Source organism: Pteronotus mesoamericanus, unplaced genomic scaffold (assembly GCF_021234165.1).
Source record: "Pteronotus mesoamericanus isolate MK-2021 breed Mesoamerican mustached bat unplaced genomic scaffold, CSHL_Meso_final contig_74, whole genome shotgun sequence".
Lineage (NCBI taxonomy): Eukaryota > Metazoa > Chordata > Mammalia > Chiroptera > Mormoopidae > Pteronotus > Pteronotus mesoamericanus.
This window is the reverse complement of record NW_026555247.1, coordinates 7,346,043-7,365,132: the sequence shown is the minus strand read 5'-3', so window position 1 is coordinate 7,365,132 and position 19,090 is coordinate 7,346,043. Positions and strand designations below refer to the sequence as shown.

General features: G+C 42.5%; 1 protein-coding gene across 2 annotated transcripts; it reads right to left on the bottom strand.

The window, feature by feature from the left end:
- Window positions 1–1,436: 1,436 nt before the first annotated feature.
- Window positions 1,437–17,927, bottom strand: CABYR (calcium binding tyrosine phosphorylation regulated). 2 transcript variants are annotated; one of them, XM_054583458.1, is made up of 4 exons: window positions 17,874–17,926; window positions 15,375–15,547; window positions 15,226–15,279; window positions 1,437–2,665 (listed from the first exon to the last, which is right to left on the bottom strand). In XM_054583458.1, exons 2-4 carry the CDS (start codon window positions 15,520–15,522, stop codon window positions 1,464–1,466), a joined length of 1,404 nt encoding a protein of 467 aa, XP_054439433.1. In that variant the 5' UTR covers window positions 15,523–15,547; window positions 17,874–17,926; the 3' UTR covers window positions 1,437–1,463. The 2 variants fall into 2 exon arrangements, with proteins under 2 accessions (XP_054439433.1, XP_054439434.1); XM_054583459.1 differs by lacking the exon at window positions 15,375–15,547 and having other exon boundaries at window positions 17,874–17,927.
- Between the last annotated feature and the right edge of the window lie 1,163 nt (window positions 17,928–19,090).

Here is a 19,090-nt window from a genome sequence, read left to right as displayed (position 1 = left end):
ATGTCAAGTTTGATTTGCCTAATGAAAACAGCACTGCCTTGGAGCACTGGTTCCTAGAAGACGGACGGAGCAGAAAGGTTCCTGATGGAAGAGCTGTGCGGGGCCCAGGTGTGCGGGGCTCAGCCCTGACCTCTGCGCCCTCTATCCCTAGTGCAGCTGCTCTTCCCCAGAAAAGAAAATACCACCAACGTGCACATGGTCAAGCTCGTGTGTTTTCAATAGCATCGGATATTTTTCATTGATATTCCTTGAAGCTAATGTAAAGATATGCATAAGCCAAGTCTTCAGTGTTTTTGTTAAATAACATTTGGTGCTTACATGAGACGCAGTTAAGCAGCTGAGAACAGTACTTGGTTAGAGAAATGCTGCTCTAGCCACAAGTGCCACGCCAGTCCCACACACGGCACTCCCAGCACTGGCCTCTGCCTTTTCAGCTGTGCAGAATCCCTGCCACACTGCCAGACAGGACTTCATCTCTCAACACCTGCTTTGCGAACATTTATCGTTCTGGCTCTGGTAAGAGTCCAAGGTGAGAGATTCTGCAAGAGGAGCGCGGAGAGCTTGGGTCCTGTGTGCCCTAAAGGGAGAGGGCCCTGCACTTGTCTAGCAGGGGCCGGAGGGTGAGCAGACCAAATGCCATCATTAGGTACAGATGGAGGTCCAATCACGTCTGTGTCACAGGAAAGCAATGACAATAGTTCACAGCAGTCAAGGAAGCAGCTGGATATGGACATTTGTAAGGAAACTGATAGAAGGAAGCCAGTCGTTTTAGCTGTGTCCATATTGCTCAAGTGCCTGCCTGTCCTTTCTGCTGTTGCTACCTCCCTGCTCACCTGTGTGACAGCACTTGACCCTGACCTGTTTTCTCTCCATCCGGCTCTGAAGCTGCCCCCTCGGCTGCGGACGCTCCCAGGCGAGAAATCCGCGCTTGCCCAAGCTCCCCACACCCGGTTGCAGAGCTCTCCTGCCTCCGTGCGAAAGCAGGTCGAACACACCACCATTTCTTTCACTTTCTGAATGCCACGGCCTAGGTAAATGCATTGCTGTGGTTGGATTTTACTTTCACAAGTGAGACATTTCTAATCCACACCTCCTAAAATTAGTTTTTCAACAGGCGTATTCAGATCATATGACTATGTTTGTAACCGACATCAGGCTCTGATGTTTCTCACTACGTAATACGTACAAAGAAAAACACGAATGTGCTAGATGACCAAACTTGGAGGCCAAGTTTTGATGTCACTTTAAAATCACTCATAAGAGTAAAATCGCAAATACAGCAAAACCTTTAAATAGGTGTGGCATTTTCAAAACTATTAAAAATAAAGAGTTTTGACCAATCTGCAGGGGGCCTACCTAGACGGTTACCTAAAATACAGATGTTACCTGAAATGTAATTTTTAATTTTAAAAGTATCTAATTTCCTTACCTGGTTCCATCAAACCTTGTTCAGGTGCTGCTTCTCATTTTGGTTCGATTTCTGGTTCAGTAAGACCTTCTGGCACAGGCTGGGGGGGGCCACTAGATGATCTTACAGATGTGCCTGAGTGCACAGCTTCCCCGGAGACCACAGCTTTGGTCTCCATCTCCTGGGATGCAAGGTTTTCCTCCTGCCCAGAGACTAGCGCAATGATCTCCACTTCAAGGCGCAGAGATTTTTCAGAGCCTACGGCTTTGGTAGAGCCCTCTACATCCAGGGATTGTGCAAGCAGACCTTTCAAAGAGGTTTCAGAGATCAGAACGGTTGCTTCTGCCTCCATATGTACTGAGGGATAGTTTGCATCCTCCAGCCGTGCTAATGTTGTAGAACCTACAGATATTTCAGACACGCCTGCGGCTGTCTTGTTTACACATACGGGACTACCTGATGGTGGCAGCTCAGTCCCTTTAAGACTAGCAGCATGATCAGTAAAAGGGATAACTATTTGTTCTGGTGGTTGTTGGACATAAGCAACTCCTTCAATCACAGGCTCATCTTTATAGATAGATGATATGTGAACAGTTGATGTAACCCCAGTACCAGCCTGCAAAGGGACCTTAGGAGCTTGATCACAAGCAGGAGGTTCTTGTTCATCCTGCAAGGGGAGTGAGGAAGCCGTTGAGGGTTCAGCCTCACTGTCTTTACGTTTAGAACACAAACCTACAAGGAAAGAGGCGTTGCTTACAACCTGCATTGCTCCCCCCTCTCCAGAACACACCAAAGCAGCAGCCGCCACGTTATCTTCAGCAGCCTCTGAACTCAGCACCTCGTTGGAGACAACGGGCATACTTGTTGCCACGTCCACCATTAAAACGTCAGACTGATCAGAATGAATAGATGAAACTTTACCTAACATCTGAGCAGCAAACTGAGCTGGGTCAGCTGGGACATAGGCAAACTCTGGTGAGACAGCTGCTGGACATGGTGATGAGGGCGGGGTAGGAATCTCCGGGCTGGATGGTTTTGAAGGACCACGAACTGCTTTAGTCATCTCCTCAGGCTCAGCGTGAACTGATGGGAACTGAGTGGTTTTGTTGCTAAAGAGCGATCCAGTTACATTGTCCTCCTCTGTGTTCGTAGATTTTTCCATCCTCGTAGGTTCCTGGGAAACTATAGATGGTCCTCTTTGTTCTTTTGCACATTCTGGTTTCTTCTCTTGTGTCGTTCCTTCAGACCACTTCTCAACTAAAATAAGAACCAGATGATTAATAAACATATTCCCCAAATTTTAAAGAAAGCAGCACTAGGTTAAAAATTCAAATGCCAATACTATATACGTAAGTACAAAAAAGTTTTGCTTTATTTTCCAACATCTGTGATTTAATGAGGATAATGAAACTTTTTTGTCCTTTCCACTTAAAAGTCACCTTCCTCAGTTCATCTCCTTAAAAATATGTGACTCCAAGTAGCACAGTGACAAGACTAATTAGATACTACTTTCTGCTGGCCAACACCAAAGGAAACACCCTAACTCCACCTAAAAGTGAGGAAGCTGAAAACATCCAGGGAAAAAGCTGCTGATTCAAACTTCCACACAGTCTATTGAAGGGGGGAGGGGAAGAGACTTCAACCTGGCCCATAAACATATAATCTTTATCTAGTATCATAGTAATGAGACAAATGCTGTCATATTAATAAAGGCATTCCTCAATTTAAGGAAATGTGTATAAAAGTTTAATAATGAATTGGAAAACTAGGACTACAGGATATTTTTATATTAGGAAACATCATATATTTCAACAGAAAGATGGTAGCACCTGCTGGTGAGGTGGGATAATGCAGCCAAAGTCCTACAGACCCAGATGAAAAGCAGTAAAGAGATTTCTGGATCCGTGTGTGTGGACCTAGTGAATCCTCAGATATGAAGAAAATTCCACGGAAGGTCAAGATGGCTGATGACAAAGAAACTCCTGGGGCTAGAAAACTAAAATCATTTTCTGATTGTCGCCCACACAGCTAAGGTCCAACCACCTCAGCTGTAAGTCATCATTTTCATATCTGCTTGTTTTACTGAGGATTTTCTTTTGGGAAAGCATTTCCCTAATATTATAATGACATCTGCAGGAAAAGTAGAATTTGCTTCACAGGAATCTGTTTGCTTCAAGTCAGAACTTTGGAGACATTTTCATAGGCTCAGCTGCTTCCCAAAGAACATTGTCTTACAGTGTCTCCTTCCACAATGGCTGCTGGTTTCCTGTAAACTCAAGTCAGGTGTCTTAATTCTGGGCATGGAAACCACACTGAATGCTCATGTACAGATAAAGAAAAGGTACATCTACTCTGAACTACCCCTCTGCTAAGAACAGGAAACTCATTTCCCTAACCCTTCACCTAATAATGGTCCTAATAAAAATCTTTGGACATTCAGAGGAGGAAAAGAGCTCCTCTGGCTGGATGAATGCAGGAAATTTTATTTAAATAAGTCTAGTCTTAACACTTAAGCCATATATAGAAAGCTGCAGAAGCATGGTAGCAAGGCAAAGCCAGATAAATCTCACAATAACTTCTCTTGAGCCCATGAGAGAGGAAGAGTCGCAAAGCAATCTCTTGATAAAGAGCAACCAGCCCCTCTGTTAGGTAGCAGCTAGGAATGAGTGGCGAGAGGGGAAATGGGGAAATAAAGGCAGGGCCCTTGTCATTCCAAACTAACAAAGAACTAAATATGGGGGGCTAGGAGCAAAAGGGAGACATGGCTCACCCATGGACTCAGCAGGCCTGAGCTTGGTTTGGTAAGACTGCCAGGTGTCCTGAGCATCACGAGCGAAAATAGCGCCAGACAAAGGAGAGTCCTTGAGACCGTGCTGAGAAAAGGGGGGCTTCTGTAACAATCTCACTAAGATTGCCGAGTGTCCTGAGCATCACAAGTAGGGACTGCACAGGAGGAAAAGGGGGGCCTATGCTGGGGAAGGGGGACTCTGTAACAATTTCACTAAGACAAAGCCTTTACTACCTGAGAAAGCAAGCCTTTGTAGCTCTACAATGTTCCCAAGATTTAGAAGGGGGAGAAGGAGTGGGAACCTTCTGACTAAGCTAAGGTATGTAACCCCTAAACCCCAATAGTCAGCATACTTAGATTAGCTAAGTACCCACTTGCAGCCTCAGCTCAAGTGTACAAAATACACAACGAACAAACTTATCAACCACTTTCCTCTATACATGGGCCATTTAGACTAGGTGAGTGCCTGCTTGCAGCTTTGTGCTTGTCTGTGTTTCAAAAATAAACTTGCTATCACATTTCCAGTATACGTGTTTTCTCATATGAATTCGTCGCATGAGTAAGACAAGAACCGAAGGGACTGCAAGGGGCCTCCCGACTTGGGTCTCTCTCCTGCCTCCATAACACCTTCAAGGAAAGAAAGGGCACACGACTCTTGTCTGTGGCTGGGCCTGGGACCACGGCCACAGCAGCTGGTAAGGTATCAACTAGAATCTTAGTGCTGGTAAAGGCCAAGTGTCAGCCTGGGGGAGCCTGGGGCTCCACCCCAGGAGAGTGCATCTCACAAGCCACTTTCCATGGGCCTCACTTGAGAGACAGATCTATACTAAACAGAGGTCTCCTACTGCTGGGGCAGAGGCAGGAAATGCTTGCTCAAAACTGACCTCAGATACGAAGCAGAGTTTGGCTAAGGAAGGATAACCAGCAGGAACGCTGAGAAAGCCCCAAGGTCCAGATGCAAAGGGGCAGCCTAGACCGCAGAACCCCGCCCCCTGACTCCCAGCCCAGCACCAAGCAACAGCAGGCTGCCCCTGGGTGAGGAGTAAGAGTGCAGGGAGGGCCCTCTGTGGTGCAGGTTGGTGGGGAAAGCAGAGCGTGCAGCACGGACACAGAGAAGCTCCCTGGCACCCAGCCCAGTCCCCAGCCCTGGGTACCTGCCGCCCACTGTTTAAAAGAATTCGAGGCCTGTGGTACCATGAAGGCAACGATCGCCACCACAAACCCAAGCTCAACTTCTGTCGAGACTGACCTGCTCACCCTGCCACCCATTCAGGGCCTGCCTCTCTGACTCCAGTTTCCCCAGGTCTTCAGTTCCCCAGTGATATACTTACCATGAGTTTTCCAGAACCCAGCCAATCCCGAGATTGAATTACTGCGGTTCCCACGTTGCCTGTAGGGGACCTCTCTGATACACCACTTACATGATACGGTTTCAGCAACTCTGCAAAGGCCCACTTGCCCTTTTAGAAGTGTCTACCTCACAGGCCTGTGGTAGCTGTAATTTTATCTAGAAGACCAACCCCCGCTTACTACTTTTGCCTTTATAAGTCCCCTATTTAACAGCAGTCATTCTGGAAAGGTAAAGCATTATATAATTACCAATCATTAACAACTCTGCAGGGAATTTATGATACTGCTTCCTTCCCTGAGATGCCTTCAGAGGGAAATGTACATGAGAAGCCAGGGCTATCAGTCCCGGCTGCACGACCCTGGCCGAGTCAACGGTCTGAGCTTCAGCCTCTTCATCTGTGAAGTGGTGATTCTAATCCTGACTGCACTGAGTTTTTGTGGAGATTACGTGGAACCATTCATCTCAAACTATTTTACAAACTGTAAATCAGATAAGTGGAAAAAAAGTGACTCAATCTGGATAAAAAGTAAAAAGTTTTGAAATGGGATAGCAAATTAAAAATTATAAACCTCATCTTTTCAATTCTTGATTAAAATTGAATTGGCTACTTCCTAAACTGGGTGATAAAATGCAGGGTGTATTTTCTCATTTATAATACATATGTATATATACACATGAATATATAAACACATATATACATGTCATATTATTTTGAATATTTGTATTTCATAATTCTAAAAAATTAAGTTGAGATCAGATTCCTTTTATGCCTTAAGTCTTAACAGTGTTTTTGAAAATGCAAAGCACTATATTAACCATGGCTTTGTTTAGAATACATGAGAGAATGTTAGCAAACATACAGATACTAGTTACTGCATATATGTAATTTAAATCGATTATCGAGTTCCTATCACTATCTGCTTAAGAAAGGTAAAGAGCTTTTCTTAAATGATTTAAGGTAATAATTTCAAAGATTGCTGACTTGTAACCTTAAGATTATGTTTGTGCAGAAAACTGTATTTCTTGAAAGTTATCAACTAGATTTGCTATAGGTTGATCTTATCAGCCTTATGAAGGTTAATCAAATATGACTTCAATGATCTAGTTCTACTTAAACTAACAACAATAATCACCTGCACAGACACTCAGAATTAAGAGTATAACTAAAGGCACTGCTCCCTGTAAAAAGCATAAGTATTCTTTTTAGGTGTAATAAAGTGACTAAGTCATTGTAGAATCCTGGTATTGACAGTCCATGGAACCAATCAGAGGAGTTCAAGCAGTTGGTCTTTCTTAGAACAGGCATAACTCATATGAAAATTTGGGGTGCTGGGGCATGTAACTGTCAAGGAAAAATAAGGGTAATGGCACGTTCTGGGACTAAAAGGAAATCTGAAAGGTGTCAAAGACAAGAGGAGAATAAGAAGCAGGACATAAAAGGAGATAGGAGAGAAGACAGGAGATAAAGACTGGAGGTGGAATACTCAACAGTAGAGTGCTTGAAAGTGAGAATTTGGAATATAAGGTCTGTCCGGAAAAAGTCCAGCCATTGTTTATAACGAGAACGATTTGTACAACATTGATGTAACCTGGCAGCCACGGAGAATGGGCTGGAATGCGTATGCATGAGCAATGCCAACATCACTGTACTAGTCAGTAGACACCTTGAGTGAGCATGTGTACTGTGTGGCCATCACATTAAAAATGAATAGAAAAAAATCTGCATCAAATTTGGCATGAACCTTAAAGTTCCTCCATGGAAACTATTTGGATGATTCGGAAGGTTGCAGCTAAGGGCAACTGGTAACTGGAAGCTTTCTCATGACAATGCACCCACTCAAGCATCATGTCTCATGCAGAGATTTTTTGGCAAAACATCAAATCACCCGGGTGACTCAGCCCCCTACAGCCCAGATTTGGTGCCCTGTGACTTCTGGCCTTCCCCAAAACTAAAATCACTCTTGAAAGGGAAGAGATTTCATACTGTCAATAAGATTCAGGAAAATACGATGGGGCAGCTGACAGCAAATGGGGGAACTCTGTGAGGTCCCAAGGTGCCTATTTTGAAGGGAACTGAGGCATCATTGTCCTGTGTACAATGTTTCTTGTATCTTGCATCTTCAATAAATGTCTCTATTTTTTCATATTACATGGCTGGATATCTTCTGCACAGACCTCATATGTATGGTATGTATAATTTTTAAGAGCTTAAAACAAAAGAGGATTCCAGCTATTGGGTGTTGAACTAACTGACATGAGGCATATCATAGACTATACAAAGTAGGCACTCCATTTCTCTTCTCATTCCTCTCTTCTCTTCCCCTATCAGTAGCTTCTATTATTTGACAGACACTGAGGAATCAAAGATGAAGACAACGTCCTAAAGAGTACAGTCCCATTAAGGATAGAGGCACATAAACAGATGGCTACATGACATTGTGATGGGTACAGTGACTCAAATATGAAAGGGGTACAAAGGCTTTTATGTAACTTTTGTTTGAAAATGTGAAGGGGGAGGTATGACCGGGGCCCCATCCAAGTGCCCTGTCTGAGATGCCAAAGAGTCCCCTGTGGAAAAATACAGGTCTACGCCAGTCCCGTGCACTCTGATTTCACTCCTCAGAAGTTTTATCAGACTCCCCTGTTCAATGGGACAGAAGGGGAAGTCTGCTAGACGGCCGGAGTTTTCCTTTCTTAATAAAGGGAGCAAGTGTCACTGGGCCTGCCGCTCTCTCTTTTATGACTTAAGTGCGGACACAATGCCTGGAGCAGCGGTATGAGGGGACAAGTAAAACATGCTAAGAATGACAGAGCAGCGAGCCTAGGTAACTGATGATTTATTAAAATACTGGCAGAATGAACACCACTTCTAAATATCTTTTTTTGTGAAGTCATTGTTAATTGGTTTTCTGCTACTTGCAGCTGAATGCTCTCCTAACTGACATGTGGCGTGTAAGTAGTAAAGAAATATGAAGAGGGGATTGTGGTATATGCTGCTGCTTAGGTACCATGTCTGTTTTTATGTGACAAATTCTGTAGTGCCCATTTTCTCATTGGGACTAGATTTAGGACTAGATAATACAGCAGTACTTCTTTTTAAACTTACTGTCTATAAACATCTGGACTACATCTCATACGCTCTCCTCTGTTGTATAAGGATAGTTATCAAGGAGATGGCGACTTTTTAAATCCTTACCCAAGGATACGTTTTCATTGATTTTAGACGGAGGAAAGGGGCAGGCGGAGAAACATCAATTGGTTGCCTCCCGTGCATGCCCGAACCAAGTGATCAAACCCATAACCTAGGTAGGTATGTGCCTGACTGAGAATTGAACCCGCAACCTTTTGGTGTACAGGATGACGCTCCAACCGAGCCAGGGCAATGATGCTTTTGAATTTCTACCACAATCATGTCATCTGTGAAAAAGTAGTTTTACTTCTTCCTTTCCAATATATTTACCTGTCCTTTTCCTTTTTTTCCCCCTTTTGTTTCTGTTTGCCTTGTTGCACTGACTAGTACTGACCTACAGTACAGTACATTGTTGAACAGACATTTCTGTCCTGGTTTTAATCTCAAGAAATTATTCAATATTCACCACCAAGTACAGAAGCTGTAAGTTTTGTATGCATACATATCAAATTTAGGAAGCTCCCTTTTATTCCCTGTTTGCTCGTGAACTTTTTAAAAAGTATTTCTTGTAAAGGAGATCTGATGGCATTTGATTCTCTCAGCTTGTTTGTCTGAGAATGCCTTTATTTTGCTTTCATTTCTTAAAGAGTATGTTCATTGGGTATATAGTCATTATAGGTTAGCAGTTTTTTTGCTTTCAGTACTTCAGAGATGTTATTCTATTGTCTTTTGGTTTCTATGGTTTCTGTTAAGAAATCAGGTGCATAAGGTCTATGAAGATATGAGATGAGATGATGGAAAAGGAACAATAAATTCAGATCATAGTAAGCTTTACATGCCATGGTCTTGTAAAAGGATCAAAATTCACATACTATGACTTAGATATGTCAGAAAGTTTTATCTTGGACTGAAAAATCTCTCTGCTAGCAAGCTGAGTAACTTCACTTTCTCCCATCCTGATTCCTTGCTAGTCAGGATGGAACCATCCTGGGACCATCTGAACACACTGGGACTCACTTGAAATGAAAAGTTCATTTCTCAATGGCAAAGCTGATTTTAAAAATACTTGTTTTTTCTAGTTTAAAAGTCTCTTTTGGTCAACTGTTTAGTCTTTTGTGATTTTGCTCTCTTATTAAAGGTTCTCCCAGTTCTGAAGAGGGAATCTGGGTGATTCCCTGGCTCTCAGTTACCTCTGGGAGAGGCGTAACTCGCATTGCCAGGGCTCTGGGTATTGGTCTCTGACTCAGCTGTATTTACTACTCAAGTTTTTCTACTTTGCAGAATGTGTGGTCTGTTTCCTTATTTTACTCAAAGACTGGAAGTCCCTCTTAGTTTAGCCCTCTTTAACACCTGGAGCCAACTTATTTTATTCCCATTGTGGACACTATATGCTATAGCTCTCTGCTAGCAAGCTGGGTAACTTCACTTTCTCCCATCCTGATTCCTTGCTAGTCAGTGTTCTGGGACCATCTGAACGCACTGGGACTCACTAAAAGCCGCACACAGGCCCTAGGAAACCAGGAATATTCTGAGAAAGACTGCATTGTTTCTAACCTATTGCTTCAAATGTAATTCATTTATTCAACAAATATTTACTGAATGTCTGATCACAATTACAGTGTAGGTGCTGAATACAGTATATGGTACATAACAATGTCATGCTAACCACACAGCTTCTCTGACATACACACATTGTTCTAGATAGGATCCAGGAAAGAATTTGTGAAATTTCAGCATTTATGAAATTCGATCCGAGATTCTACCTCCCTCCCTATCCCCAGTTTCAATCTCCGCTAGCGCCTGGCACGCACTCCCCCACCCCAGCACCACAACCCGCTGCCAAGAAGGACCCTCCCCTTCCCTTTCCTTTGAGCAGGGAATGACCTTACGTCCCATCTCCTTTCCCCCTCCTCTATGGCTTATATAAAATAAAAAGTTGGTTCTATTAGCGTTAGCTCTTCAATCAAAACTCAGTTTTGAAAATTCCAAGAAAATATTCTCAGTAAAGACAGGTTCCGGCAAAACTCCAAAGTTTTAGCTTCCTTACTAACTTTGGAAACTGAGTACTGAGTAATGACTTTCTTGCTCCAGGCTATACTTGCCTTTCCCTTAAAGAAAATGAGTGTTTCAACGGATAGAGATCAACAGAATAAACAGAGGTTATCCGAAATCAATACACACTAGTTTAATATTTTTCCAAAGAATCCCTAGAACACTGAAGACTTTGGCTTTTGTGAACAATAGGTAGCTACCAAGGTTTCTGGGTAGCAGAGTGAGTGATAGTTTACAAGGCACAAAGGTGTTCTTCCTTCATGTATTGGCTCTTGTCTCTTAGTGTTTCTGACCTCATCCCTAGCTTTCCGGGTCGCCTTATCTTCTTCCCACCCCAATAACCTCCTCCTCTCTCACACCTTTTTTTATGGACTTACTTTATGGTTTCTAGACAGAGAGAAACATCGATATGAGAGAAACACAGATCAGCGTCCCAAAGCAGAATCGAACCTGCAACATTATGGTGTACAGACGATGCTCCACCCACCTGGCCAGGGCTACCCACTCTGTTCTTAGTCCTAACCCTGTGTTTCTGTCCCTAGTCTGACCTCAGTTCTTGACTATATCATTGTTTAACGATTTACTTGCCTTCTTTAGTAGGAACTATTCCCAACCAGTTAATCTTACCAGAATGGAAAAGTATGAAGGACCTAAGCCCCACTCCCAATAAGATTACCAGATAATCAATCAAACCCTTTTTAAACTTAATGAAATTCCAACCTTGGTAATGAAATTCTTAACTACCTTGCATACGCAAATGCAAGAAATAAAGGGGTCGTTTTGGCACAATGCCTAGCCCTGTTTAAGGAGTCAGTATAGCCTCATCTGAAGAAAATGCCCTCGTAAGTACAGAGCAGCACCACGGTGTGACAAAATTTAGTACTGTTAGCCCCAAAATAGGTATACCCCTTGTTTGTTTAAAAAGCATGGGTAACCACTAATATATGTAACCAACTAAAAATAATGTATAAAAATAGGGTTTGGCATAAGAAACTAAAAACATTATGATGAATATGTAATATGAATAAATAACACAAGACACTCTTTAAGGATGTGCGTAACTGCTATAGTGCTGCAGAGGAATTAAAATGGGGCCCGATAACCAGCAGCAGTTCATGACTACTACATGGCGCCAAGAATGTTCAGGATCAAGGCCCTCTTGATTCTTCAAAAGAGGTGGTTGTTTCCTATCTGTGTTGGAAGCCAAGGCAGGGCTGACTCGGGAAACTGAATGCAATTAAGCTCAGGAGAAGGGAAGGCGACGGTGGTGTTGAGATCTCACTTGTCACTTGGTGTTGAGAAACCACCGCCCTCTTCACTGAATGGTGACAAGATCAGAATTAGCCCAATCTGGGCTTCAGGCTCTGAGTAAGAAGGTGGCAGGAGGAGGAAGTGAAATAGGGGGAGACGATGTAGGGAAAGGAAGCTGAAATTCCTCTCCCTTCCCTCTTTCAGTTCAAGAATTTAAGGTTTTTCCAGAGGGATCTTAGAATGTTACTTTGTTGTGGAAAGAGCATAAGCCCTGCTACTAGGAAGATCTAGGTTTGGGTTCTGACTCTACCAATTAATACTGAGACGCTTACAACCTAGTTAATCACTCCCAGGCATCGGATTTCTCTGAAGTAGAATTGCGATCATGTCACCTATGTTATAAACTTGTTTTAAGTGACAAAATTATTCTAAGTGCCTAGGACAAGACAAGTACTCAATAAATTTCATTTCCTTCTTCCTTCTTTTCCTAGAGGATACTAAGTAATGGAACTTAACATACTGCCTGAGTTTATAAAATCCCCTCAGTTATTCATTTTTATTAGAAACTCTCCTGAGCAGACTGAGCAACGGCAGAGCTTTCATTGATTCATATGGTAGTGAGGTCTCTTTAATCAAGTTGCAGGAAAATAAGAGGCGGATACAAGAAGTGTTTTACAGCACGCGCTGCTTTGGAAATGGGCATATGTGGGTAAAATGCTACAACAAAGGCTTGGACGGAGTCACAGGCCATCGTAGTAAAGACCCTCAGCTCTGGAAACTGGGGGAAAGGATGTGAGACAACAGAGAAGTGAGAAAAGTTTGGTCCCATGTCTGCTTCTTTTCCTCCTCCCTCATCCATCACCTGGCTTTATAAAACATTTTGAAGGCAATGGCAAGATGGATAAACACTGTTGGTCCTGTGGTGAGGCCACCCCCAAAATGGAGCTCCTTCTAAGAAAAATCCTAGGATGAAATGTTTAAATAAAACAAATGATATGTACTTACCTCCATGCTTTCCCTGCGTATGGCAGCTTGACAATAGTAATGACCTACTTAGGAATAACTCTGCATACATGTCTTTCATGCTCATATCCAATATCTGGGAGATGAGTGGGGAACAATGCACTAGGAATGGTAGTTAACTCTTGCTCACATCACCAAGTCCTAACTCCCAGTCTTGTCTCTAGGCTGATGTAGCCTCACTCATGCTGAATACTAAAAGGCCAGGAAAAAGATCTCGTGAGTTAGTTCCCTAAGAATGATTAATCTCCCCATATTGCAAATCACTGAAAGCCTCGGAGACCACAATCCTTGGGACCAGTAAGGGTATTCTGAGTGCCAGGATCCATATAAGGGAAGATCTGTTAAGATGCCACCTGTTATATCTAGCATTTGTGTTGTAGAGAACTGAACAACCGTGCAGCCAAATTCACCCAGAGCTCCCACAGGACTAGCAGCTGGAAAATTAAACCAGTCAGAAGGTAGGAGGATGTCACTTGGGAGGAAATACGCATACCACGTGGGAACCTGACGGTGCGTGTATATCGGCCCAGAGTGGTGCTTTCGTGGATGTAGGTAGACTCATGTTGTCTCTAAGACAGGACCTGAGTTAATGGATCCTCTTTTCCCATTTGGGATGACAATAATAGGCAAACAGAAAAATGAGCAAAACTGATATTAGACAGTAACACTGAACTCTTTTTCTGGTCATACCTCCATGCTACCTTCCCATCTCCCTGGAAAACTAGAATAAGCAATGTTCATTTCTCCTCTACTTCCTAAAGAGAAATTTGTTTCTACAGCATACTGTGAGCTTCCTTTTAGGAGTATCGGTACATTATGTAAATTTCCTTGATATTTGTAGTTACTAGAGGAGAAAAGCAGCAGAGTCTCCTACCCCTTAACTCCATTGAGAGTAGGGCTGCTCCATTAGTTCAGTACGTTAATTTTGAACCCTGAGATTCCAAGACGTTAACCTAGCTGGACCAAAATCCACATTAATTTAGTCTACTAGCTAAGCTGAATGGCAGGTAAAGTCTTCAGTAAACAAATTAGCCTCAAAGGTCACCATTTGTTGCCCTGACTGCTGTGGCTCAGTGGGTTGGGCATCATCCCTCAGGCCAAAAAGTCACCAGTTCTTTTTCAGTTCGATTTCCGGTCAGGGCACATGCCTAGGTTGCAGGCCAGGTCCCTGGTTAGGAGGGTTAGGTGTGTGCAAATATATTTTTTAAAGCTACCAGTTACTTAGCTTCCCGCATACAGATTCGCTGATTTTATCAGTGGTAAGCAAATCCCAGACTTGTTTCTTGGCTCTTCTTCTTCTCAATCCTGCATTTTGTTTTGGATGTCTCTTGCACTGCAGATCCAAGCCATCATGACTTTTACACTTTCTCTCCCCATCTTGTCTTTCAGCAGCATCAAAATAGCAGAGCATAAAAGTAACGGAAACACACTGCTCCTCCCTTCTCTCTCCATGATCATTCCAAAATGGTCATCAGCCAATACAGCAGTAATTATTTCATTTCCCACTCTCACCATGACTCTTCATTTTCTCCACAAAATTCTACTAAACGCTTTTATTTTTAATAGTTCTCTTAGACATGTGCGCCTGTCCTTAGGACTTGACCGATACATGTGCTCTATTGCTTATAACAATCTTCCCAAATTTTCATCATGCAAACTTGGCCTTCCTCATTTCTACCCCTGACTTTTTCATTGCTCCTCTGTCCATTTGGTTTCATGTTTACATTACATATATACACCTACAAACAGCTTTTTTTCAAAGCAGATACACTGCCTTATGTCACTGAGGCTGAAGGAGGCCACTTTCTAAGGAAAACTCTCTCCTCACTATGTAGAGTATCCGGTAGTCCAGCCTGGACTGCAGTTAAATAAACCATCATGGTGGGCGGGAGGGGGTTAAATTTTCTTCATTAAAAAAAAAATCTTCTACAGAGAGTGCTTATACAACCATCCTAAGTAACACATTTCATTTTAATTGAATCTTTATTACTACAAAATTCAATTCTCTTCAAGTACGTGTACTTCTCAAGATAGGCCACCATATTGGAAAAGTTAGTTTTAAGTCTCCTTGTACAAAATGGTTTTAAATGGTTATTTAAACATAAACAGTATGATTATTTAACTAAAATATGTGTGGGCATTCTTAAGTTTGAGTATGTGCTATTACTGATGCAATAATTTATAACTAGTGTTCTTAAACTATTACCACTTGTGGTACTTACCTTTAATCTGATGAAATTGTTTAACCAGATCTTTTATATCCAGAGACGCATTCCCTGAAGGAATAAATACAGGAAATCAGATACCAAAATTTCCCAACTTAAAATGCTTTTTCACAGCAACGAATATATAATCTAAAGCAATAACAAACCTTCTCTAAACACAATAAGTTCTTTAAAATAAACTGCTGCAAACTGGGTGATGTTCGGCGGATTGGTTTTGAGAACGGCTCTGCTAACTCCCTCGAGCAGAGTTTTGAGGCCATAAGGTACGACAAGTCTGGGCTTTGAAGAAAACATTGTGGCAGGATGTCTATTATTTCAACTATAATGAAGAAAAAACAAAGTTTTATAAATAGTTTATTAGTTTTTCTTAAAATTTCTTATGAGTTAATTATTGCTTCAAAGAACAAATCTTATCTCCTATTCAAATAATTAGCTTTAGTTTTAATCTATCAGTATTTATTCTAGCAAAATGGGCTAATTCTTAATGGTAGTTTTTTAAAAAATCATGTTACCAATAGCTTCTCATGTGCGGGAGAGCAGTCTAGTACTGTTTATAGAGATCCATGGGAAAAGCCCTGCCAGTAACTCCAGGATATTAAAAACAAAAAAGCAACCAAATGAAACTTTCTGTAATATTTAGTAAACATTTTGTGCAAAAAAAGTCACAAAAAATATATCCACCTCATTTATCTGTGTCCAAACAACATACTTCCAAACCGCATGAGCTCTGGCTTTTCTGTACAAAAGCCAGACTATTTTGTACAGACTATTCTGTCCCTGGGTACATCGATCATATTTAAATACACCTTTTTTTGCTTTAAATTTCTCTAAAACAATCCGAATAGGTTTAAGTTAACATGTCGTATTACACCACTCACCATCATGTCCAGTCTTTTCTCTATCCTCCCTTAACCTTTGCCCCAGGTTTCTCCTCTCTCCCCCCAGTCCCCCAACTTTCTGGATTTGAAGTAGTACCAAGGGTACGGCATCGTGTAACCTGCAGTCTTCAGAGTTGCAGAGGTTGCCACTCCGAACTATGTGCCAGTGTGTGTGTACCTTCTGTTTCATTCTAAAAAACTATTTAAGAAGGTTTACATATACACAAAGAACAAAATTAAAAAGGAAATCAGTCCAGATAAAGAAAAAATTATGGTAGGAAAAACAGGATGAAGCTATAGGTAAGGTTAGTGTTCCAATACAAGCCATATAGGTCAAGAGTATCAAATCAGTCCCTGGGCGTCCAAAGAGCCATCACAAAACAGAAAACGGTTAAGTGATTCGGGTTTCCTGAGATTTAAAAAAAATAAATAAATAAAAAAAAAAAAATCCGTTGCTTAGGCGAATCACAGCTGTTCTGGTGAGACCCAGGAGAAATTTCTCCTATGGGTCCTCACACTGAGGAGAATAGTGCGTGATATAATGAACCACATCCTCAACATCCCCACAGTGAACAGAGTAATGAGTTCCACGGGGTTAAGTGGCAGTTTAGGTACAGCAATTATAGAGGGGCCAATCTCTAATAAAAAGCAACTAATGTATCATAGCATTTTCAAAGCACATCTGTTTTTGTGCCTTTTTTTTTTTTTAAAGTACATTTCATCTTCCCTAAAGTCAGGAAAAAAATAAATCTGGATTGGCCAGGGCAAACCCTTTGAGAATATAATTAAGCACACTGAACACCTACATGAAAATTTACTGTCTTAATATCATCTAACAGCTTTACTGAATTAAACCATCTTTAAAAACCAGTAGTACAGCTTTGGTAGGCCCAATGCTAATGTTAACGGACAGAGGAGGTAATTATATGTTATGATACATATATACACATGTGTGTGTATAACTTTTTTTAAAGGACATCCCTTGCACCCCAGTGTGAGCGGATAGGTCATGTTTTAACTACCATGGGGCTATCAACTATTTGGCAATTGGTTATCCAGTGACCCTAGTATTTCTCAACCCAGGTGGCATGCAGCGCCCTCACCCCACTCCTTGTCAATGTGCGGGGTCATTTAGGGCCTCGGGACCAGGAATGAGCATTTTACATCGCAATCCCATACAAGGAATTGTCCAGAACAAGTTGAGAAACACTCTGACACCAACCATAACTTTATCAATGAGTGAAGTCACAAATACAGACATCAAAGATTCTTTAACGTGATAGCTTAATAATTCTCCCCCAATCTCTCCTTTAAAGAATATTTGTCAAATTCTAACAAATTTTACAACCTCCAGCCCCCGCGTCAAACGGTGAACTTTACTTTCCCCGCTACGCCACTTGCCCAGGGAAAACAGTGCTTTTGGCGGACGATGCCAGAACAGGGACTTGGAGCCACCGAAAACACAACCAGCACACACCACTCACTCCCTGAAGACCTACGGCGGGGTCTGTGGGCCCCTCTGGGTCTGGGCTTGTTTTGTTGTTTAGTTTGGCGGAGCAGGCAGTGAGATGTGAGAGCGCGGGGACCCCGAGTTCGGGCCAAACAGCTCAGGAGAGGAGGTGGTGGATGCGCCGGCCCCTCCCTACGGACTGCCCACTCCAGTGGCCCTCTGCCTTTCCCCACACGGGAGGAATCCACGGTTCACGGTGACAAATCGAGGGCCTAACTGCCGCCTAACTGCCTCGGGCGCAGGGAGGCTCGCCCCACCTTCTCCTTTTCGGCTGAGTTCTAAAGCGCTTCCTCCTTGCCTCCTCGCAGGCGGCTCCTGGACCAGCCAGCCGCCCAGAGGCCTTTTATACTCCTGGGGGACGTCAAGGAGCGCGTCACAAAGCACGCCCCTGAGTGGGGCAGCCAGAGACTGCCGTGAAAGAAGGCGGGGCTGCGGCGGTCTCAGCCAATGGGGAGCCGAAAGGGACAAAGGTCGGAATTCCTTGGGCCAGGAAGGCTGCTGCCGAGAGGAAACTGAAATTTCCAAATTGCTAGGAGTCTGAGAGTAGATCAAGGAGTCAGTCTCTCCGCTTTCGGTCATTCAACCTAAAATGGGTTGCCGGTTTGGAAGAAAAGAGAAACATATTATGGCAGTTTTCGCTCTCTGCCCCTTCCTCTCTTCACACTCCCCCCCCCCCGCCCCATCTTACTGTCCATTTTTTGTTAGAATAATTTCTGACACGGTCTACACAAGAAACACGACTGCAAAAAGAATTATTTTATGCAACAAGGTACTTTTCCTCTTGAGAAACTGGTCTGTGAAAAGAAATTGGGCATTAATCCTGAAGCTTCCCGTTTCTCTGTAATTTGGATTCTTGCAATCTTAACCACAATCTATCCTCCCCAAACCATTTGTCCACCAACAGGTTGCAAGTCAACAAGTGCTGTGCACATCAGCTCAGTTTTACCAAACTGAAGAAACGTGGGCTCATTCAAAATACCCACTCTTCTCTTTCGCCGTTTCAGGCTCACATATTTGTACCAGGCATTAAATAACACCATAATCATGATGATCCACATTAAAATGTTTAAAAAGCAACACGAACTAGTAGAAATCAAACATTAAATATCATCGGGGCACATATTTGACAAAGAAAACCCCTCCACACTTTTTCTATTCAGGAAAAATGAAGGCTTCCAGAGCACTTTGCAATAGAGGCAACGTTGAAGTGCCAACTCTACATCTATTGTACACACAGCATTTTCCGGAGATACTAATTCACTCGTTTAATAATTACCACCAAGTGCCCATTGTTTGGCAGACAAGCTCCCTCTTGTCATGAGGATTACATTTTCAAACTAAAGGAAAAGTGCTTTTAGAGATTGTTGTGGTGATAGTTTTGAAGATAGTACTTCTTAAAAGTTTTTTTTTTTTTTTTTGGTTCTTCATCACTGTCCCCAGCAACATTTTGGTAACGTTAAGTAAAAGTGAAATG

Excerpts from the sequence above, each read along its gene's own strand:
- CABYR (XM_054583458.1), bottom strand. The coding sequence starts at position 15,522 with ATGTTTTCTTCAAAGCCCAGACTTGTCGTACCTTATGGCCTCAAAACT. Across the intron at positions 15,280-15,374 it reads ACTTATTGTGTTTAGAGAAG|GGAATGCGTCTCTGGATATA; the intron begins GTTTGTTATTGC and ends TTATTCCTTCAG. Across the intron at positions 2,666-15,225 it reads ACAATTTCATCAGATTAAAG|TTGAGAAGTGGTCTGAAGGA; the intron begins GTAAGTACCACA and ends TTCTTATTTTAG.